The sequence below is a fragment of the Barbus barbus genome, assembly GCF_936440315.1.
Source record: "Barbus barbus genome assembly, chromosome: 46".
In the NCBI taxonomy this organism is placed as follows: Eukaryota; Metazoa; Chordata; class Actinopteri; order Cypriniformes; family Cyprinidae; genus Barbus; species Barbus barbus.
In genome coordinates, this window is record NC_136724.1 from 17,184,282 (window position 1) to 17,207,629 (window position 23,348).

At 36.3% G+C, this 23,348-nt stretch overlaps 3 protein-coding genes across 7 annotated transcripts in view; all 3 read right to left on the reverse strand.

The window, feature by feature from the left end:
- Positions 1 to 9,859: 9,859 nt before the first annotated feature.
- LOC306865099 (ribosomal protein eL22-like 1) lies at positions 9,860 to 11,502 on the reverse strand. The gene is made up of 4 exons (XM_079409470.1): positions 11,475 to 11,502; positions 11,000 to 11,104; positions 10,528 to 10,649; positions 9,860 to 10,429 (listed from the first exon to the last, which is right to left on the reverse strand). Exons 1-4 carry the CDS (start codon positions 11,481 to 11,483, stop codon positions 10,288 to 10,290), a joined length of 378 nt encoding a protein of 125 aa, XP_079265596.1. The 5' UTR covers positions 11,484 to 11,502; the 3' UTR covers positions 9,860 to 10,287.
- Positions 11,503 to 13,209: 1,707 nt separating this feature from the next.
- Positions 13,210 to 16,397, reverse strand: LOC306865100 (eukaryotic translation initiation factor 5A-1). Of its 3 annotated transcripts, none has more exons than XM_079409471.1 (5): positions 16,170 to 16,397; positions 15,013 to 15,203; positions 14,822 to 14,926; positions 14,131 to 14,262; positions 13,210 to 14,027 (listed from the first exon to the last, which is right to left on the reverse strand). In XM_079409471.1, exons 2-5 carry the CDS (start codon positions 15,178 to 15,180, stop codon positions 13,965 to 13,967), a joined length of 468 nt encoding a protein of 155 aa, XP_079265597.1. In that variant the 5' UTR covers positions 15,181 to 15,203; positions 16,170 to 16,397; the 3' UTR covers positions 13,210 to 13,964. The 3 variants fall into 3 exon arrangements, with proteins under 3 accessions (XP_079265597.1, XP_079265598.1, XP_079265599.1); XM_079409472.1 differs by having other exon boundaries at positions 15,929 to 16,219; XM_079409473.1 differs by lacking the exon at positions 16,170 to 16,397 and adding an exon at positions 15,670 to 15,926.
- An 869-nt stretch (positions 16,398 to 17,266) lies between these two features.
- Positions 17,267 to 23,348, reverse strand: part of LOC306865137 (traf2 and NCK-interacting protein kinase-like) — a 61,199-nt gene continuing 55,117 nt past the window's right edge. For all 3 annotated transcript variants that reach the window (XM_079409540.1, XM_079409539.1, XM_079409538.1), the window contains 2 exons: positions 22,311 to 22,450; positions 17,267 to 21,231 (listed from right to left, as the gene is read on the reverse strand). In XM_079409540.1, coding sequence (XP_079265666.1) covers positions 21,148 to 21,231; positions 22,311 to 22,450 — 224 coding nt within the window. In that variant the 3' untranslated portion in view covers positions 17,267 to 21,147. The remainder of the gene's footprint in view (positions 21,232 to 22,310; positions 22,451 to 23,348) is intronic.

The following is a 23,348-nucleotide window of genomic DNA, read 5'->3' on the forward strand; positions in this document are numbered from 1 at the left end:
ATACTGGATCCGCAATGACATCATACAAAAAGAGGAAAGCGTGTAAATCACATATAATCCACAAATAATGAAACATAATCAACTCAGACAAAACATCAGGCTGGGTTTAAAACTGCAGAGCAACATGTTACAATAGTCAAACAATAGAGAGTGCCCCTTCATTCACTTAGGTGAAATGTTGCTATGGTGGCACTTCTCATTAAACTTGCAGATTAGCATATGGAGAGCATCAGATATCCAGTGGACATTGATATACTAATAGAGAGAACAATGTGAATAGAATGTCATATTTCAGCCAGGAGAAACAGTAGTGAGGTCTGTAAACCAAATTGGTGCTACTGTTACTGTTATTGGTGTTACTGGAACAGCCAAGCATAGAAATTGTGTGAACAATAATTAAAAACGTACATACTACATGCATCTAGTCTTACTAAAGAAACAGAATATGTATCATATTACTAAATTAATAGATAAAAAACAAGATATAGATTAACAATAAATTTTGAACAGTCTTGCTAAATACAGTATAATTATTGTATTATATTATTTATGTTTAAAAATGTTATAATTTTAAGATGAGCCTCAAACATCGTCCTGTTTTGAAAATTCCTGAATATTTAGCATGTTTGATGCTCTATTTTCACATACATTCATTACATATAATTGACAGTCTTACTAAAACAAAACAAAACAATATTATTATTAAATGTTAAACATTTTTATATTAAATTAATGAAATCCTTTTGCATTTATGCCAATAACATATTTTTGCATAAAATCTGTTCACAATAGAAATTATGATATTTGAATGCATTTTACCATTTATCATTTTATTCATTTTTATTTCAGTTTTAGTTTTGGTTATTGTAGTAATTCAAGTTAACCTGAAAGAAAATGAGAAATGTTGCCTTGGAAACTCGCTCAAATAAAATAAGCCTAAGGTTTTTTATATTTTATTTTATTTCAGTTAACATTTATCTTAAGTTGTATTATTTTATTTTTTATTTTATTTTATTTTATTTAATGGTTTTAGTTTTTGTTTACCCTGTTTAAGTCCATTAATTTCCATTGTCCATAATGTCCATTAATTAAGTTTTCCGGGCATGAAAACTACTGTTTTTCCTTAAAATTTCCAGGTTTTCATAATTGTGGGAATCCTGATCCATAAGCTTTTACATTTAATGTCATCATTTCACTATCCTTTCTTCTGCCTATCTGCATGAGGCATATTTATAAACTCTCATCTTCTATGTCAGTCTCCATCTGCTTCAATCCACCATGTTCCTCGCGGCCTTCTTTTGTTTTTCCCTTCACAGATAGCATCACCACACAGTGCTATCTTGTTTCCTTCAATCTAATGCAGGCCTGCCGTTCACCGAGACGAGCTGCAGTTGCTGTCACAGACCCAAGATCTGCTGGTTCTGCCTGTTGGTAATTACCAGTCCACTGCTCTGTCAGTGCCTGCAGGATCTGTTTCATACAACCTGACAATATCTCATCTGTTATCAAAACAGGGGGAATCGAAGCACGGCTGACAGCGATTTACCGGATGATGTCAGATACAGAGGGAACTTATATCCGTATTATCTTTGGAGTTTGAAAGAGAGAGAGAATGAGAGCGAGAGACCAGATGTCAAACACTCTCAGGTGTCTCCATAATAGTGCCGTATTATAGACATTATAATTATATTGTGGTCTGAGTAACCCATTCACTTTTCTGTTTCTCATTTCACCTGCCCAAATTAAGTGAATAACTGGAAATGGAAAAGTATTTAAGCATTAAACAGCAAAGAAAATCAAACATTCCAGGTCACAGAAGACAGATATGACTTTTCCAGTCAGCAATTCTTAATACAAATAAGCTACACAATATTTAAAATTTACAAAGTAATAATATGTGCACAGTAAATACTCTTCACAATTTATAGACAGATATATAAGGTAAAGGTCGGCTCTCATCTTCTGTGTGTAGAAATGATTCATGAAGTCTTGAAAAGGATCTCTGATTACATTTGCTCCTGACAAAAGAACTAACGTCATCAGACTCCAGAGCAAGGGATAGAAAACAGATTATAAGGAAAAGAGATGAATGGCATGTACATGTCAAGAGAGAAGCCAGACCGTCAGTACAGTCAGTAAAGTCACAATTACACAGAGCTCCAGCAAAATGCTGTTCCTTGTAACAGAAACAATATGATATCCAAGCCGTAAGATTGCTAAAGTGAAATTACGCCATTATTCCGCGTTGCAGGGTTTCGAGACCCATGTAAATGTAAACGTGCCACACATGCACAAGATAGGCCTACTGAAAAAGAAATGCGACCCAGCGCAAAGGTCAAAGATGTCCGTCTAGCGAATGTTTACATAGAAAAACTATTTAAAAAGCAGTTAACAAAAGGTGCTCTGTCACTCAGAACTGAAAATTGGTGGTTTTCAGTTATCATCCTGGGTGTGAACAGGCCTTTAGTATGAACAGTCCAAGATGTGGTATTTTTATTGGAAAAAAGCAATTGGCCAATTTTTACTGGGTTTATGAAAGTGGCTAATGACTATTATAACAATGCAGATTTTGAGAAACAGGCCATATAAAATGAGCACTGATAGAGCAGATATGCATGAGCAGCTAGATTATTAAATATATCTTAGAGAGAAATTACCAACAATAATGCAGTGTGTAAATATAATGCAGGGAAGGAGACCAAGTGCAATTCAGTATGTAAATATTGATTATGGTAATGGCTGTCAGTTAGATTTTGTTGTCAAATGTCAATCCCCATAGATTTTGAAACTTGAATCTTTTGATTTCTTAAAGCTTGAATTATGCACTAAACACTTACATGCACATTAAGCATTTGAACAGTGCTGCCTTTTAAACCCTGAAATTAAATTTGTTTATCCTGACCATTTTTTCAGCACCTTGGTCAGTTCCGTTGTCATACATAATGTGAAAACATGCAATGATGTTTCTAATAATGAGACAGAATGCTATACTATCCTTAATAGTTTATTAGAATAAACACTGGATTAAACTTCATATTTAACATCAGAATTTTACTCCAAAAAATCCCCAGATTTTGCATTTGTCTCCTGCATTTAATCCAAATATTTGTAGTATATGCATAATTAAATTGGAATGCAATAAGTCTTTAAAATTGTGCAATTGGTAACCTTTCCATATATAAAATTGATGAGGATCTTCCGTGGTTTGTCAAGGGAGAGCTGAATGTTAAACCGTGAAACTAAGGAGTGCTATACTGAGCTGAGCCATAAATTAATTGCTGTTAAAACAGACATAGAAAATACAATTTTCTCCAACCTGAGCCAAAGTAAAGCCTGTATCTGCTCTGTCCACTCTGGTAAAACAAATAGCTCTGCGAAACAGAAATAGAAGTGTCCAGTTTCAAATCAAAAACATTTTTCCTTGGCAGCAAAGGAGCAAAAACTCACCGGTGGGGATTTTACACTCTATTCTCCATTATGTCCAGCGGAACAGGAGGAATCCAGGCAAAGCTTGTAGAGACGACAGGGGACAAAATGCGGAGACATTGTGAATTATTTAGGCTTTTCTCCTTGTGATCAGAGGAGAGTTCATTATTAAAAGATGTGTTCGCCATTCAACAGCTGCCTAGGATGGAGCTTCCTGGACTGTTTTAGATTGTCATACTCTGTTAGGTGAATGTAGGGTACATGCTTTACATTCCCCTGGTGAGACCGATGATATGGATTAAACAAAGAGTTTGAAATCTACAGCCAAATTTACCAGGACAAAGACATAAGATAAATTCCAATGTGGGTCATTAATGTCGTGCAAATGTGCAAGATGATTCTCCTAAGGCTTAGAAAAATACTACATGATGAACTTTAACATCAATTACTGTCATAATCAGAATACAGACAGCCTGTATAGTATACAGTTAATCAAATAAACAAATTGCAGCGCATTCATTGTAGTCTGAGAGGTAAACAAGATCACTGACAAACTCAGCTGGTAGCAGACTGAATAGCCTCCCAAAAATACATGTGTAGTAGAGACACAAAGCCATCAGTTTCATTATTATTGCAGTAATTCTTGTCTATGGCATTTAATTCATTTTTAATTACCCTGCCACTCAACTTCAATGGCTGAGACTCAAGTGGATCTCAGGTTCTGCAGGAAACAAAAGTATAGCCATGGTGACTGCATGCCAGAATGCAGCAAGTGTTTGCAACGATAGCAGCTCTCACTGCAACAGTGAACACGCTTATTCTGTAAAAACAACCGCTTTCAACAACGATAATATAGGTCAAATCTATTTCAACTGCAAGACCAAACACTCTTCCTCATGCTAAGTCATGTCAATCTTTCAAAATTTCACCAGTCATACATGCCTGCAATAAACTTCAATGAAATGCATGTTTGCTATATGTAACTCTTTCAGTTCACTGAAATATGTGCCAATTTAACGTAATCATTTTTAAAATTTAGTTTAGATTCATATTTTAAAACTCAGCAATTATTTGTATTTCAGTCTTCAAAATTTCACATTTAGTTCAATGTTGCATGGCATTACTTTGTAATTAACTGTGAAATTTACTAGCACCTTTTTAGGTAGTAGCCTCATTGACCCCATAGTGACCAATAGCCTACATGCTCTACTCTATGAGAATGAGTGCAAAGAATATTCAGAGGGATCTTACTAGATGAGTCACCGTCATCACCAAAATGCATAGCAAATGCACCATTGTGGTTCCATGGAGGAAATAAAATTAAAGCAGGTTAAAAAATGACACTGTCAAATAAATGTATAACTGTGGTGGCCTTCTTCCCCCCTTTTTGTAGGGGACACATGTATCACAATAGAGAATCATGGCGTTAAGGTATAACATACTTGACTACAAAAAAAAAAAAAAAAGTAGTGCTCTGCAATATGTGACAAAATTGGTTTTGGCTATGCAATATTTTCTTTCAAATATTTCCTTTACATGGCCTTGACTTCCACATCAAAACCTTGTCAGACGCATTTTTATAGCTTCTGCGCTCGGACTTGTTGACACACAGCAGTATCTGTTATCCCACAATTTCTGTGAAAACAGCAGGATCACGAAGATGATTTATTTTTTAATAGTGGTTGGATTTTTTCCCACTTAGACATTGTTCTGAAGAAAAAGCTCTTGCCTTGCGTTTCTTTAGAACAAACCTGAATTTTGGCCAACTAGGCTAGGTCAGTGGAACAATATTTTTCGTACATAACGCTGTCAAAGTTTATTTGACTTTTAAAGGAGACAAAAGGTTTAAACCACTGTATGTATTTTTGTAAGAAATGCAGTTAGACTGGACAAAACAAAGGAGGGATAACAAAATATTTAAAATTGCATTTTTACACGTTTACAGTTAACTTGAAATATAAAATTAATAGATCTCTGCTGACATCTGGTGGATATGAACGGATATGTTATTATGCCAAAATATGAACGAGCACGTGGATTTGCACGAAAAAAATACACGAAATCAAAGTGATCATAATTAACATTAATTTATTCAGTTAAATAAATGATGTGCAGTTAATTGAACAATTCAGTTAAGACTATATGAATATTTAAGGTAATTCCGATAATGATCTTAATGGAAACCCTCTCCTCTGTATTTTTGTAACTAATTTTAACCTATAGTTGAGCTTTCTAGCAAAGAAAATATACAATAACATACATGCAATAACAACATGATCTGATCACAGAGGAAGACAATGTTTTTACATGCAGTATAATCAAGTTGAATGATCACAGATAATGAGATTTTAATGCGATTACTAACACCGTTTTTTTTCTTGTCTTTTGCATTTCTCTCATGCATTATGTCCTTAATTTGCAGCTTTGGATTCCTTTGAAGACCTGATTGCATGATCAAGTTGGTCAAAGCAAGTAGGTATTTGCCTCATGGTAACGTTTTATAAATTTAGATGCCTTTTCATAGCTTGCATAGTGGATGCTGTGCTCATTGCAGCCTCACACACATCTTCTCTGTTTCTCTGCAGATGCGTGGACTGAAAAGAATAGAAGGATGGTTTGTTTTTGTGTAAGGAGCTGGTGCGGTGCATGGCTCTCTTTGGCCTTGAGGTTATGCCTCCATCTCTTGGTGCAGCGCTAAGACCGTGGCATTGAACTCTGGCTCGTTTCAGAATGATCTCCTCGCGTCTGTGCTTCTCAAAGTGCATGTTCCTGCCCAAAGAATTGATATGTTTCCTTAGCAAGTTGGATGAAATATAGGTGGATTTTGCAAGACAGCATGAATGTTCTGAAACCTTCAAGCCTGGTCTCAGTAAGGAGCTTGTAGAGCTTCCAGAAAAATGTCTTCCATTCTTTTTCCTGTTGTTCTGGGGGCTTTGTGGTGCATATAGTGGACTTTGCAGGGCCACAGCATGCAGTGGACTGGGATAGCGATATACTTCCATGCCCTGGTGGCCTGGAAGATCAGAACGGTAGGTGGGTTGCAAGACAACTTTGGGTTGAAGAATGTCTGAAACATCTGGCCAATGCGAGTCTGGATACAGATCTGCCACAGATCGGAAACCATCTTCAGGAATCGTCTCATCTGAGAAATGGGATTGAACTCCTCTGTGCTCTTGTAATAAAATGGGTCGGCTCCTCTGAGGTTCCTTACCCATAAAACATTCTCTATCTCTGAGAGTGTTCTTGTATTTCAAGGAGGCCAAAGAGGTGGAGAGAGAGCTGATGGTGTTGTCACAGTCAGAGGGGGTAAAAACATCCCCAATGTCGCAAAAACCTGAGCTTGCCCTTGACTGACTTTCTATGTGTGAGTATAGTTCTTGGTCATGCCAGCTTCTTTCCGTCAGGTATTGATGAAAAAGCAGGTCTTCAGATAAATGACTGGAACATGACCAAAGTCCTCTGGATTTTCTAGCCTCGTGATCAGCCTCTTCAGAAAAACTGCGTTTGAGATTTAGTCTGAACGAGTCTTCATCCACCCAGTAATGATGCTGTTTTTGCTGGATAATCGTTGATGTTGAATCTTTAGGATCAACTTTGGTTTTTTCCAGGGCCGTCTCCACCATTATTTTGTGTCTGACTCTCAGGACCTCCAACTCCAGGAGGCCTGCCAAAGTAGCACGAAATCGCTCTCTAATACGTTTCCTCCCAGTGCTGGTCCATGGTGCTGCTTCAGTCTCTTCTCTGTGCAGAGCATTAGATAACATCCTGGTAACAGGCTGAAGGCTCTAACTCTGGCTGCCTTTCACACTTAAGGTCTTTATAGCAACGTCACCCATATCAATGCAAATGCATTTAATTCCAGACCTTTCTATTGCTCTATTGATAAGATTTTCACTAACCTTTGACCTTAGGTGAAGAGTTTGTTAAAGATAAAACATAATGCTTTCAAATGTGAGATTACATTTTAAAAGTTAACAAGGTTAACATTTGGGAGATCAGTATCACTGCCAGTGATAGATTTAGCTCGTTATAGTAAATGCCATTGTGAGCATGAAAGCATTTTAGCTATTCATGTTTTTTTTTAAAAACATAATGCAACATTAAAAGCAAGACACCACAGTTGAATAGGGTAAAAAAAAAAAAAAACACTATAAATGTACAGAGGGGATTTGGGACATTTAATGTTATCACTCCATAAATCAGAAAATACTGTCAACAACCAGAAAAAAAGAATTTATATTTTATATATATATATATATATATATATATATATATATATATATATATATATATATATATATACACACACTCACCTTAAGGATTATTAGGAACACCATACTAATACTGTGTTTGACCCCCTTTCGCCTTCAGAACTGCCTTAATTCTACGTGGCATTGATTCAACAAGGTGCTGAAAGCATTCTTTAGAAATGTTGGCCCATATTGATAGGATAGCATCTTGCAGTTGATGGAGATTTGTGGGATGCACATCCAGGGCACGAAGCTCCCGTTCCACCACATCCCAAAGATGCTCTATTGGGTTGAGATCTGGTGACTGTGGGGGCCATTTTAGTACAGTGAACTCATTGTCATGTTCAAGAAACCAATTTGAAATGCTTCGAGCTTTGTGACATGGTGCATTATCCTGCTGGAAGTAGCCATCAGAGGATGGGTATGGTGGTCATAAAGGGATGGACATGGTCAGAAACAATGCTCAGGTAGGCCGTGGCATTTAAACGATGCCCAATTGGCACTAAGGGGCCTAAAGTGTGCCAAGAAAACATCCCCCACACCATTACACCACCACCACCAGCCTGCACAGTGGTAACAAGGCATGATGGATCCATGTTCTCATTCTGTTTACGCCAAATTCTGACTCTACCATCTGAATGTCTCAACAGAAATCGAGACTCATCAGACCAGGCAACATTTTTCCAGTCTTCAACCGTCCAATGTAATGGAGCTTGTGCAAATTGTAGCCTCTTTTTCCTATTTGTAGTGGAGATGAGTGGTACCCGGTGGGGTCTTCTGCTGTTGTAGCCCATCCGCCTCAAGGTTGTGCGTGTTGTGGCTTCACAAATGCTTTGCTGCATACCTCGGTTGTAACGAGTGGTTATTTCAGTCAAAGTTGCTCTTTTATCAGCTTGAATCAGTCGGCTCATTCTCCTCTGACCTCTCATCAACAAGGCATTTTCGCCCACAGGACTGCCGCATACTGGATGTTTTTCCCTTTTCACACCATTCTTTGTAAACCCTAGAAATGGTTGTGCGTGAAAATCCCAGTAACTGAGCAGATTGTGAAATACTCAGACCGGCCCGTCTGGCACCAACAACCATGGCACGCTCAAAATTGCTTAAATCACCTTTCTTTCCCATTCTGACATTCAGTTTGGAGTTCAGGAGATTGTCTTGACCAGGACCACACCCCTAAATGCATTGAAGCAACTGCCATGTGATTGGTTGATTAGATAATTGCATTAATGATAAATTGAACAGGTGTTCCTAATAATCCTTTAGGTGAGTGTACATGATACAGTGCCCTCCGTAAGTATTAGAACAGTAAAGACTAAATTTATCTGTTGGCTGTGGAGTCAAGACATCTGCAAATATGATTAAAAGATGAATATGAGACAAAACTACGGAATGTCACATTTTATTATTAGCCGTTTCAACACACAGGTTTTACCAAATAAAAAGAACAGCACTTTTAGAGTTCATCTCATATTCATCTTTTAATCATTTTTGCAAATGTCGTGACTCCACAGCCAACAGACCAATTTTGTCTTTACTGTTCAAATACTTTTGGAGGGCACTGTATATATATATATATATATATATATATATGCCTTAATTTTGCAACAAATTTAAACAGGTCAAACGTGTAATCATGTGTGTAATCAACACAACATACAAACATTTTTTCATATTGTTTTAATCTTTCTTCAAAGAACGTTCAAATCAATTACATTCGAAAATGGCCTCTGTAGTGCCATTCTTAAAGTAACAGCTGGTTGTTGCATCTTCTGATGCTATTAAAATATGAAAAAAACAAAGGAGTTCTGTATTTTTTAACATCAGTGTCTTCAGAAATTACGTTTACTTAATTTCTAAAAAATCTCAACATTCATGACAAAAAATTTGTGCTGGGCAAAGATTAATCGTGATTAATCGCATCCAAAATAAAAGTTTTTCTTTATATAATATATCTGTGTGTGCTGTGTATATTTATTATGTATATGTAAAGACACACACATACAGTATATATTTTGAAAATATTTACATGTATTTACGTGTATATATTTATATTCATATAATTTATATTATATATAAATATATTTAATATATAAACATAACATATTTTTCTTAAATATATACATGCATGTGTGTGTATTTATATATACATAACAAATATACACAGGACACACAGATATATTATATAAAGAAAAACTTTTATTTTGGATGCGATTAATCACGATTAATCTTTGCCCAGCACTACAAAAAATATAAAGTAACTTATAATTTATAAAGCAACTATATCATTTAAATATTGCAAATACACTCCTGAATTGATTTCTACTGTAATGATCAACAGTTAGTTTCATCAGTGCAATATGATCCCTCTTATCAGACACCACTGGCAACATGTTTGTTAATGAACCTTTAACTCTTTCACCCTTGTTCCACCTTGATTATAAATCAAGCCCACTACATGAAACATTTACTATCATTGGAAAAAACATGACACTCAATTTCTGTGTATCCTTTTATTTACAAGCAGATATCAAAACATACAGCCCTGCATTTGAAGATGTGACCGCTCATACAGGACCTTGATACACAAACATATTTCAAGACAGAGCTTTCATTCATCAGCATCAGACTCCTCATCTTGACTGATCTGGAAGTAGCGCAGCTCGTAGCTTTCCTTATCCGACGCCACCACCCTCAGCCAGTCTCGCAGGTTGTTCTTCTTCAGGTACTTCTTTGTGAGGTACTTAAGATACCTGAGCAACATGGGGTTGTTAGTATATATACAAAAGCTGCAAAAAGAACACTAATAATAAACATAACCTGCCGAGGCAGCTGATGTACCCAATCTCACCTTTTGGAGAACTGCTTCTCTGATGTGACGCTGATTCTGTTCTTCTGACGCACAATTTGCACTACATTTCCCAAGTTGCCCATTTTGCCATTAACCTTCACCTTCTCTTTCAGAAAGGTTTCCTGTTAGTAATAAAACAGCATGACCACTAGGGAAGAGAACCCTAGGCATTTAACTAGGGAAGGGAACCCTAGTTAGGGCACAGTGTTAGTGACTTGACTACCTGAACATAAATCATTAAAGGATACTTTATTATTTTAAAAAACATGTTTTTGGATCAGAAACCAATAGATTTAAAGGAACAGTTTTAATGTACAGATCTTTCTAATAGGCACAAAGCAAGCATTCATTTGGTGTTCTAGCCAATGCAAACAGAGAACTTTTTTTTCAGCAAAGAAACGTTAATGAATTTATACCATGTCTGGAAATTTCATTACATTTCCAGGTTTTCCATTATATATACACAACTTACAAAGTTGGAAGAGTCAAGGATCCCATCCTCCACAGGGTGTGTACAATCAAGGGTGAACTTCCAGGAAGCACCCTTTCTATTCTTTTTCACAACAGTCTGCCTTTTCTAAAGAAACAAACATATATTTTTTAATTTTTATACAAACCCTAAATTAAACATTTACTTTCTCAGTTTAATACTGCACTCGTAATTCATTCTTGATTATAAATGCATTAATCTTGTAAAAACAAATGAACACATTATGAAACGCAAGAGATTAATCGTGATAACCAAATGCGTTTGAATGGTTCTGTCATGCTAAACAGCTCACCCACCACGTGTCTCCCACAAGAATGTCAAACTAATGGATTAGTTTGCAAAAACTAACTCTGGTTAACATAGTACATATACATGTAATATATCTCATATTTTAATCACACAAAACGAAAAATAAAACGCATTTAATCATTAAGACCGGTCTCCGGTCGACACGTACCGGTGCCATCTTGGTGAGGTTGGCGTGAAAGAGGAAGTGGCGTAGGTCCGCGTAAGAGTTCACAAAATTTCCTCGCATTTGATTGGCTGCCGGTTAGAGAGGATTCACGAGGACGTCCGATTTGTGAATGAATTGTTCGTTTGAGTGAGTCGGGTCATTTGAATTTATCGATTGAACGTAACATAACCGATTTGAACAATTCGTACCAAAGATTTCACTGACGGGGAGAAAAGTAAGCTGAACAGCAGAACGTTACAAAGAAAACGATCATTATATCTCACGTCAATGAATCAGTTTTTTTTTAACCGGTTCATTGAAACGTTTCGATCGAAAGAACCGACTCAGGGATATTGTTCATTTTGAGTTATATTTGTACAATATATATATATTTTCTTTAATTTTATTATTGTATAACATTTTAATATAAAATTGTATCAAATAGCATTTCTGTTTCACCATGTAAATGCGAACATTTAAAGTTATGGATTCTGTCAATGATTTTATTTCAGGTATTTGTGCATACTGTAGTATTGAAAACATAGATCTGCTGTAGTTGGATGTGGCTGGCGTAACATACAATTGACATGACAAAAACAAACCACAAATAGGCTATTCAAACATTCATGTGAGCACACACTGAATAGAGAAGGGAGAGACTGGGCTCTGCTTACCTAAGGAAGCGTTGGTCATCTTTACATCATTGTGTAGACAAACCAAGGCAAAAGAGCGTGAGGCCTCAAGAAGCACATGGACACAACCCTGATGTGCCAGTTATTGGGCAGATTTCTGCTCTTGAACAAATTTAATAGGTACATATTCTTGCTTGGATACAATTTTCCAAGCTACACAACAGCAAAACTGGAAACTAATCCATTTGAATTATTCACATTAAGACGTTACTAAATATATAACTCACTTTGACTTTAGAGAAAGTACTCAGTGGGAACCAGTAGGTAGATGAAGTTTGGGTTTGAATAGACTGCAGTGCCACATGTCTGTCTCCAATACTGAACTGCAATACTTTCATTCAGTCAGTGTTGTCTGGGCACCAGGCCGCAAACGGGAAATGAGTGTTTGGCTCCTCCCATTCAGAGGATTTAGCAGACCAACCCAACAAAGCTTTCTGTCCCAGTTACTATCCTCCCTTTCTAAAATAACATGTCATTTTGCCCATTTAAATTCTTTAACAATTTAAAACCATACAATAGATGTTAGAAACATTTTTATACATAATATAAAAATGTATATACTAATTTACCTTCTTAGTTTGAGAAAATAAACATTGCAGGTCGTGCTACTAAACACTGGTGAGGGGAACTCAAGATCATACCATTAAAATAGACACGTTCTATTTATAGAATAACGAGCAGCACCTTATTTAATGGGAGTTTTCCTGAATGACCACAGACAAGACTAGGAGATTTTTCCCTGAATTTACATAAGTAGGACATTCATTCACCACAGACCGTAACAAATTCTTGTTAAATTTTACTGTAACTATGAAGAAACACCTTTAACCAGCCTTCTGAATATCGTTTTAATACTGATCAAGTGTGCCACCAAAAAAAAAAAAAAAAAAAAAAAAAAAAAAAAGGGTAATCTAAGCTTTTATTTTTTGCTCTCTCCAGTCATGTGACAAAGGCCTCGAGTGAACAAAGGAAGATTAGAACTCAAAGATTTAGTCCTCAAGCTCATTCTGGGGCAGCACTGATAAGAGCTTACCTGGACACAAACACAGGCTTCAACGCTTTATTTAAAGTCATCAATGACAGCCAAAATCAAGCTGGCTGCTATTGTGTTACAGAGGCATTCGCACATGGCCATCACATCCTTTCCACTTCTGAACAATTAGAGACTGGCATTTAAGGGGACATTTTGCTGGAGTTTATTTCTCGGTCATGGCAGTTTTACTTGAGAAGGTACTTTGAAATTAAGTACAAGTACAAGGAAGTGCCAACTACCAGTGTGCATCTCACTTTGGGGCGGGGTGGGAGGGGGGCATTCAATTGAGAGAAATTAACTATAGTGTCAGCATGGCGTAGATCGTGTAAGGAGAAAAGTAAAAGTATGGCACCCAGAGAGGGAGAAGAAAAAAAAAGAAAAAGTTCAGTGTCAGTTGGGGTTTCCTCTCTTTGCAACACCTTGTGTAAATCCTGCACATTAGGAAACTCAAGAATACAAAAGGAAAAATGGATCCCATTATTTAACTTTCAGGAATGTAAGTGGTAAAAACTTGAGGGGGAAAAAAGGGGGAGGTTGAGGGGGTAAACACACTGACAGTATTAAACCTCTTACCCGAGAGAATGCCAACTGACCCGACAAGTCCAGCACAGTATTGGAAGGAGAAGAAAAAAGGAATACAATCACAACAAAAAATTTGAGGTTGCTTGTGAAGGCCATAGCTTTGGTGACAAATAAAACCAAAAAAACAAATGCAAGAGATTTGTTAAAGTGTAGCATGTTGCAGCCTGAGCAGCCCAGTCTTTCTTCCTATTTGGTCATGGGTTTGACAGCCACTGCAGATTCTTCACCCATAGCTGAAAGCACCGTAACCTGCCAAACAAAAGAAAACAATGAGCGGGCTCCAGTGACAAAAAAACAAAACAAAAAAAACAGCTAAAGGATTAGATTCATTCGTTCAAACTGGTGCACTTACCAACATCTCTTCACCAGCTGCAAATTTGCTTTCAATTTCTTTGCCCAGGTCACCTTCTGGCACACGCAGGTCTTCACGCACGTCTCCGTTGTCCATCATAAGAGAAAGGAATCCCTCGCTGATGTCAACCACCTAGTAGAGCAACAGAAAATTTATTTTAAACAAAGAAATGGAATAAGAATCCAGCTGAAGTCAGAAGCTAAAGTATCATCATTTAATTGCCCGGTGGAAAAGATTCTCAGGCAACCAATTAAGTTCAAATGATTCACTACAAAAAAAAAAAAAAAAAAAAAAAAAAAAAAAAAAAAAGACCTCAGCAAAACAAGCTGCAATGAACCAATAACTGTTCATTTCACAAACATACACATTATATATAATGTGTTATTATTATGTTATAATGCATTATGTGCGTATATATATATATAAACATTGTTATAATCCATTATGTGCGTATATTTTTGCAGCTAATTAAAATAACCAAATTATATACTTAATAAACCAAATTATGATACTTAAATCCTAAATAAACTGACCGAAGTCACCATTTTACCAAAGTTTCCCTTCATTACACAACTAAAATTCAGGAGAACTTTAGGGTAAATGAAGTACAAGAAATCCCACTAGAAAATCACATTACATGTGAATTTACCCCCTATAACGCTTGAATTTTACAAAGCCACGCACATCTCACCTGGTAGTCATTTCTTTTGGTGTTAGGCACGTCCATGTTGTGGGTGGAGGGGCAGATATCTTCATACTTCTTATTTGTGAAAATGTCAATTCCAACCATGTGAACCTGCAAACAAAGATTGAAATACTTAACACTAATAAACACTAGTAGGTTAAAAATAGCCATGCAAAAGAATGATATCAAATTACTACCTTTGCATGACCATGCTTGCCAGTCTTCGAAGTGGACATTTCCACAATTTTGCAAGGGCGACCCTTCAGAAGCACAAACCCGTTCTTGCGCAGGGCGCTGCACTGCATGGGGTAGGTGGTTGAAGCCCCGGCATCACCGCTGGTGAAATCAAGATCTGGATCTGCCATGATGGGGATCTAAACAAGGGGCACTGGAAAAAAAAAAAAACGGGACGTGTGGGAAATTAGTACGTTTTCATTTTAAAACGGTCTCAAATCACAAGAACGTCATGGTTAAGTCACGTGTGGATGCGTAAACTTGGCTATAGTCAGGCTTACAAACTTAATACCGCAAGATAAAATGTAGTTTGCTATGAATCATTTACTAAAACGTTCAACAGTTCTTAAAAATCGAAAAAACATGTAAATGGATTTGTTTGCATTAGCTCTAATTAAACCACATAACGGATCCGATTCAAATTAACGACTTAACTCGACGAAACTTCAACTAACAGTGGTGTACACTATCAAATGCATGTTAAAATACTTAACGAGCCTCAAATGACACTTTACAGCCGTTATTTTGCACTCAATTAACACAAAGACCACGCCGAACCAGGCCATATGGACTATCTTCGGAATAATGCAAGTTATAACGCTTTATCCAGAAACACTCACTAAAACAATAATAAGCGTTAATTCCACGCCAATGTTTACAGTAAACCGCATGAAACGCGTCTAATTCGCGAGGCGCACGTCAACGTGGTTTCGCTGCTCATCAATAACTCGGCTAAGAGGCTAACGCCCCGTTCTTCCTTACAATAAAATAACATTTGAAGCGCATAATATAACAACGACCATGACTGGTAAACTACAACGTAACAAACAAAGCGGGGAAAACGGGTCTCGTGCGGTTTAGCCAAAGTTTCTCACGTGCCTTTTTTCAGTTAAGTCACTGCGCGCGGGGAAAGGCCTCACGCGTGCTGTGCTCGCGGCCTGCGAACTAAAGAGCCGCTCCTCAAAGAACCACCGCAACGCTCTTTCTCAAGACAAGCCGGCTGCGTTCAACAGCAAGACGCGCGCGTTCGAACCCGACGGCGTTTTAAAGACAACATCAAGACAGAAACGTTCTGTGTAATGTTTCGTCACAGTTCAAACACGTTCCATGCAACACTTACTTCCAAGAAATAAAGGAACGTCAACGCGCAAGCGCGGCCAATTTTAATGCGGCATCCGTACAGTGGGCGGGATTCCTCTTCTTCTGCAGACGCGAGGATGGACTGGGCCTGTAGTTTAGTGCCTCTCAGCGCTTAGGATGCCACTTTTACTTCAAATTACATTTTAGCCGGACAGAACGGAAGAATAATTAAGTTCATGCTTGCAAAATGTTTTCTGAAGGATCATGTGACAACGACGACTGCAGTAATGGCTGCTGAAAATTCCGCTTTGCCTTAACTGAAATAAATTACATTTTAAAATAAAGCACTTAGGCCTATTAAAAAATTTAATATTTCACAATATTAATATTTTAAGAAATAAATGCAGCCTTGGTGCAGACGTCTTTTAAAAACATAGTAATAATAAAAAAAACAATATAATAAATATAACTCAAACCTCCAGTTACATAACTTTCTAGCAGTGGTCTTGCATTGGATTCAAACAACTAGCTCAGAAATGTCAATTCCGTGTAAATTTTGCGAATTAGGCCTTTATTTTAAAGATTACACAGGTTAAAAAGTCTTGTATAACAAACATCCAGATTGCATACGACAATAGATTGATTATTTTGAAAATATACAATCTATTTTATATATAAGGGATTTAATTTATAATTCTTATTATAGAATAATATTACAGAAATTCTGATAAAAAAAATTAAATATAACATCACACATGGTCTGGTTTGATGTGTCAATTTATTTTTTTCTAAAAAAGCAAAGAAACTGTCTGTTTTAGGTGACGAGTGAACACACTGGGTGAGTTTCTAAAATCTGAAATATTTCCATTATCCATTTCACATTCTCATTCAGAAACGCTCGGGTCCATCTGAATAAGATCAAAAATGGGAGTTTCAGTCAAAGTAGAAAAGGGTCTAACATGAAGACTGACAAAATCAGTAATGCTCGTCATTGCTATAGCTTTTCTAGATTGATCCACCAACCTGTTTTGTCATCACATTTGATATGCAGTCTTCTCTCTGCGACTTTCCTCTTTAAACAAACACACTGAGTATTGGTTAACAAGACTAGAATTGATCCACAAACAACCCTATATTACATTTTTGCAGTTATCAGGGGTGAATTTATTTCATAAGGAAAAAGCACTGAACAATACTGCATTAAAATTAGAAAACAAACCAACAACTTGTAAGAAAACAAACAAAAAAGTAAAATAAGCACTCATATTAAAGCATCTCTGACATTATAATATAGATTTCATATTTCTCTAAGACAAACTAATCCAGAATACAGCTAAAGAAAACAATCCCTTTAAAAAAAAAAAGCAGCAATAATACCGCTGCTTTCTAAATACAGATACCAGCATTAAAGCACTGTACAAAACAATAAATAAAATGGATCAGAATGTCAAGAAAACTGCATTGTAAAAAGTTTTATGACCATAAAATATTCGGTTTAGAAGATTCATCTCTTTTGTGGGTTTTGTGGATGACACAAAGGGGATTTGAGTACAATATGTAATAAATTCTAAGCAATAAAATGTAACACCCACTACATGGACTAGGCACAGATTAGATGAGATCACCATCTCTTAAAAGTCCAGGCTACATTTAATGTTACATTTGGAACAAAATTCTAGTATAATAGCCTTAAAAATCTATTTATAAAATACTACAGCCTGCATATTTTGAGAACAAAACATGATATGCCCAGTTTCAGCTTCAAATGTCTATTACAAAATCTTGAAATCTCACCATTTTGTAATTTTAGTGTCAAAATGCCTGTATTACTTCTTTAACTGGTGGATTTACAGGCTTAAAAAAACAAAAATGGTATGATTCAAATCACACACCCAATCACACACACTGGAACAACCATAAAATAACAGCCAATATCCAGAATGCTCGGTTGTGCTATAAATCTCAAATTTTAATACACACAAAAAATAAGAGAAATACAGAAATAAAACAACTCACTCGGCCTGAATATAAATGATGTACTTACAGTATTGTCCATATTAAGAAAGAAAATTAGGTCAAGCACACATCAAAAGACTTTCCACCACTGAAGGTGGGGCATGAGAGACGAAGAAATCAACCAACCTCACAGCCATGTTGATAAAATGAATGGGAAGACCCCATAAGTATTTCAACCCTGCATACACACATCCACTCAGTTCACAGTTTGATGGACAAAAAACATGGTCTCAAAAGATCCTAGTTGTGTCAAGTGAATTTCACCCTCTATTGCCCTTACAGAACTGTAATGAAAATCTATAAAAGTACATAAAGGACTGTTATTTCATGATTCCACCTATTTGAATAAAATGCCACGTCATTTGGAAGGACTTCAAGTCTATTAATGAGCGATTCTGCAGTTAGAGGCATTTTTGTGTATGTGTAATCCTTAAAATGCAACGTCGTTATAGAAGTTATCAAGCGGATTTTGAAATCATGTGAGTTGTGTGCTTGGTTTAAAAAAAAAAAAAAAAACACAATTAATTGATAAAATACAATTCTTGGCATGGCGGTGATGACAGTAGTATTGGATAAAACCTATAAAGATAAAAACGTACAAATAAAGTCTTTAGGGGGGAAAAACAAATAGAGAGAGACCAAAAAAGAAAAATTGAAAGATTTTAACTTAAAATCACCTGTGGGTACCGAAAAGTAGCCCTAATTGAAGAATCCCCCTAATATGAAGCGTAGGCTTGATTTGGCTGTTACACAAGACGTTGCACCAAGATTTCTTTGTTTGGTTTTTTTTATAAAAAAAAGTATCCATTTCTGAATATTTCTGTCTGGCGCTCTACACTCAAATCCCCTCTGAATCTACATGGAATGACAACATAGCCTTATTTTACATTTGTTAATTACACCATCCTCATCGCCAATTGATAATACCTATTATAATTGAATAACGTTGAAAATTCACTGATCTACTGGTTGCATTTCAAAAAGACACAATTCCACCCAGAGAATAAATATTTGCCTCTTCAAACTACGATCTGGAATATTGCCTTATATTGTATCACAAAGGTTTGATTTACGGCATCAATAGTCATTACCCACATAGAAAACTGAACCGATCCAACAGGTGAACAGAAACGAGGTAGCCTAAAAGGAAGCTCTACTCACAAAACACTACCCTTCTTCGTTCACTGATTCATGTGACTCACACAGAGAAGGAGGTGGATCTTACAGAACCACAAACAGCATCGCACATTTCTGTCACATCCTCACAGTTCCTATGCATTCGATTCGGAGGCAGGACTCCTTTCCAAAACGGAAGTTGATATTTACAGAGGGTGGTAGTGAATGTCCCTCTAGAAAGAGTTGGAGATCCATCATGAGGGGAGGTGAGCAATCGACTCACCAGGCTCGATTCCCTTGGCCTTTATTGCACTTTGCTTAAAGTCATGAGAAAACCAACTTAAAAATACAAAACTGCAGCACATTCTTATTCTAATGACACGTGGTACTCCTGATACAAAAACAATTAAGATTGCTGGTATGTTAATGGTAATTTTTGTATCATTGGTGGAAAGCATTACATCTCATCATTCATTCACATACACACACACTCTCACAAAGAAACTGTGATACTCTAAACAGAATCTTAATGTACTTTTTTATGTTTCAATAGAAAGCTCTGTAGTATTTACCATTCAGACTGTTTCTTAGCACTGTGGTGATAAAGCATTCAAGAATCATCTCTGCAGACCAGTTTCACCCTTAAATAAAAATTATGGTGTAATCCAATCCATATGGAAATTCGTGTTCTCATAGGGCCAGTAAAACACCCAAAACTTACTCGCCTTATTGTCTTTCGAATATTTTTGTCAATGTCCAGGCTGTTATTTGTGACCAGAACTTTTTTGAGCCTGTTCCTCACACAAAACATCACATGGCTTCAGAAACTAGAAATATAGTGCACACCGACTACTTTTATGATGTTTTTTGTCTGTAATTTCATTCCATACAATGAAATTAGTTTCACTGATGAGATAAACTTCTCTTTTTGTGTGTAACAGCATGAGGTTGAGAATATAAGGGAACTATCCCTTTAAATCGCCCATAACATAAGTTGTAAAGACAATGGAAACGAATGGAAAAAGGTCTGATCTAGGGAGCACCATTTCCCTGAGCACAAGGAAAATTGTGCCAAACCACAGGCTCCAAATGTGAATACTATAGAGCTTTGGGATAAAACTAGGAATGCACAGTATGAATATTCAGAATCATTTATAGTTCCATTATACGTCCATATTAGCAGGCATAAATTTCCATCCAAAAAAGTAGCATTTTCCTTTCCTTACAGAAATATGCATATATTATGGACTTGAAAATAAAAACGAGCAGCTTTGCGAATTCATATTTAAGGCATTCTGTGGACAGCCCGAAGTGTGTCTGCTCCAAGATAATGTGGCAAAGTATCATACAAATCTTAAATATCAGACATTAGAGTGATAGCCACATGACACAAACATCTGTGTGCATTCCAAGCTGAAACATAAAAAAGAAAACGGGTTGATCACACAAACCAGCCTCAATGGATTCATCCCGGCAAGGGAGGTTTACTGACGTTCAGCGCAACCGTGATAAATTATTGTCTTAACAGTACAAATATTCACTCTACTCTGTGGGTCTTATTCCCCATATTTCCAGTCTTCACCTCCAGAAGAATCTAGACAGAGATTTGTAAGGACAAAAACACCAGAACCCCACGCATGTTAATAAAAGAGCCATAAAAATAACGCAGACCGGTTGTTCTTCTCCGGCGCCCCTTGTTGTTGGCGGGGGCGTGTGGATTTTGGGTTTGTCTTTGACTCTTCTGAGAAGGTCCCAGCAAGGTTTGGTCTTTTTGCCGTCTGCCAGATTATCCAGCACACCTGGATTTTCCTGTCTTTCCTTTATTCACACTTTTCAATAAAGTAGAAAAGGTCCACAGATACAATACAGGGAAGGGCGGGGATGAATTACCAATTCATCATGGAGTTTCTGTTCAAGGTCATGAAGAAAACTTGGCTGCTGCCTCCTGATCTGACTGAGGCAAAGAACACCTGCGACAAAGAAAAAAGTCCACACGGAGGAATGGACGTTATTATATTGCCTATTATTCACATTCAAAGGACCAAACTCTTACAATCTACTGCCTTGGGTGTCTACATTCAATTTCCAATCAGACTTATTTTCAGGTATTTTATTTCAGCTAGTTGCCAAAGCAATATTTCTCACTTTCATTTAGTTTAACTTGATGTACTATAACTAAAAAACATATATATTAAAGAATTTAAAAAACAAACAAAAAAAAAACGAATAAAATGACAAAAACAAACAAAACACAAATTAAAATCAAACAGAAAATATAAAATAAACACTAAACACTAATTTAAATTATTGATAAAATAATAGTATAATAGTATATCAATGATATTAAAACACTGATGAATTTAAGTTATCCACTACATGGGTCAGTGACATCCATGATAAAAAAAAAAAGAAAATAAAATGAAATGTGAAAATAGAGTAAGTAAAATGACAAGTAAAATGTAATAACTTAAATTTGATCATAAAAGTTAATTATGTGATTATATTACATGACTGTATATACCTTGTTCATTATTTTCAAAAAAGTATTAAGTATTGAAGGTAAAAAAAGGGTTAAATTTTTTAATTTAAAAATATATATATTTTCTACTAAATATGACATTATGTCAAGAATTTTTTTATGAGCTATTTTTCTTCATTATCATATCAGGCAGGTATCGCAATCTAGCATTTAAAAAACAAAACAAAACAAAAATAATACATTATAAATAAATTAATATACCCCAACAAACAAAATGAGCATCATGTCATTCACCCATGAAGCCTCACTTTAAAGGTGTAGTGTTTAAATTTGAATTATTGTTAACTGTACCAAAAGAAGAGAAAAAAATAATGAAATTAATCAAATAATAGCTAAATTACATAAAACAAACCTGGTGTTTCGTGTCATTGACCCATATAAAGACTCACATAATTTAAAAGTGGAGTGTTTAATTTTTAAATATTGTTAATTGTAACCAAATGAGAGAGAGAGAGTAAAAAGTAATAGCTAGTTCATGCATGGGCAAGTTGCATCATGGTGGTAACATACTTTATCATTTCTCTCCGAAAGGAACTTCAGTCGCTGTGCTCGCTTGTGCATGAAAACTCCGTCGAGGTGTCCCGTTTCCACGGAGCGGATCTCAATGGCTTTCTCTCCCCAGCCCATGATCTGGTTGGAGTGGATGTAGGCTGTAGAAGGGGACGGGGAAGGTAGCGAATATATACAAAAGACAAAAGGAACATGTGACAGGAGAGCGCTGACACCAAATGCAGTACATCATCAGAACACCCCGTTCCTCAACGACTTCTGACGTCCAACAGCAACTTCAAACTAGCCCAGATCCAATGAAAACAAGCCTGCCAAAGCCACCCCACATCAGGAGGTCATTATTGCAGCAGTTTCTGAGCATCACAAATTAAATCATGATTGAAATACCAGTGGTTATGGATATTATTAAGCTTTCATTTTCTAATTATCCTTTTGCCATCAAGAGTACAAGGAACTAGCGTCCAATTCCAGAGCTCTTTGGATACTAACATGAACTTTCGCCGAGGACTTCCTGTGGCTGACTTAGAGCCCTTCATAGAGATAATAAAGATCTGGTTGTTTTGACTTCCTTTGCTGCTGATATCTTGTGTAGAAAATGCATGAGTTATGAATTTTACTTTGTTACGAGTGCAGAATCACTGAAGAGTTGAACAGAATTTGGCTGAAACATTAATTTTTTCAGAACTGAGGGGGTGGGCGGCTGCTGGTCTACATCTGAACCCTCAGTGTCAGCCAACAAACAACAAAAGACATCTAAATTACAACATTAACATTCTGTACGGATGAGAGATGAAAACATATATAAACAAACATTAAAGCTGAAAATTAATTTTAGAGACACATGGCACAATATCTGATGCATGATTATAGTAAAGCTGAAAGACACCAATATTTACATCTAAAAAGACAACAATAATTACACTGAAACTCATGATGGTCTTTTGTCCTGGTTAAATATAAAAAAATAATTAAATTTAAATTTTGGGTAAATCTAATGAAAGCAGGTCACATTTCACCCCAAAATCAAGAGAAAATTTA

Bases quoted from the DNA above. Each gene is read 5' to 3' on its own strand.
- LOC306865100 (XM_079409471.1), bottom strand. From the start codon at position 15,180: ATGGCAGATCCAGATCTTGATTTCACCAGCGGTGATGCCGGGGCTTCA. The intron at 14,263-14,821 runs GTGAGATGTGCG...TTGCTCTACTAG, and splicing joins CCAAAAGAAATGACTACCAG to GTGGTTGACATCAGCGAGGG. The intron at 14,028-14,130 runs GTAAGTGCACCA...TTTGTTTGGCAG, and splicing joins CAGCTGGTGAAGAGATGTTG to GTTACGGTGCTTTCAGCTAT.
- LOC306865099 (XM_079409470.1), bottom strand. The intron at 10,650-10,999 runs GTAAGTTGTGTA...TATTACTAACAG, and splicing joins TCCTTGACTCTTCCAACTTT to GAAACCTTTCTGAAAGAGAA. The intron at 10,430-10,527 runs GTGAGATTGGGT...CATGTTGCTCAG, and splicing joins GAGAAGCAGTTCTCCAAAAG to GTATCTTAAGTACCTCACAA.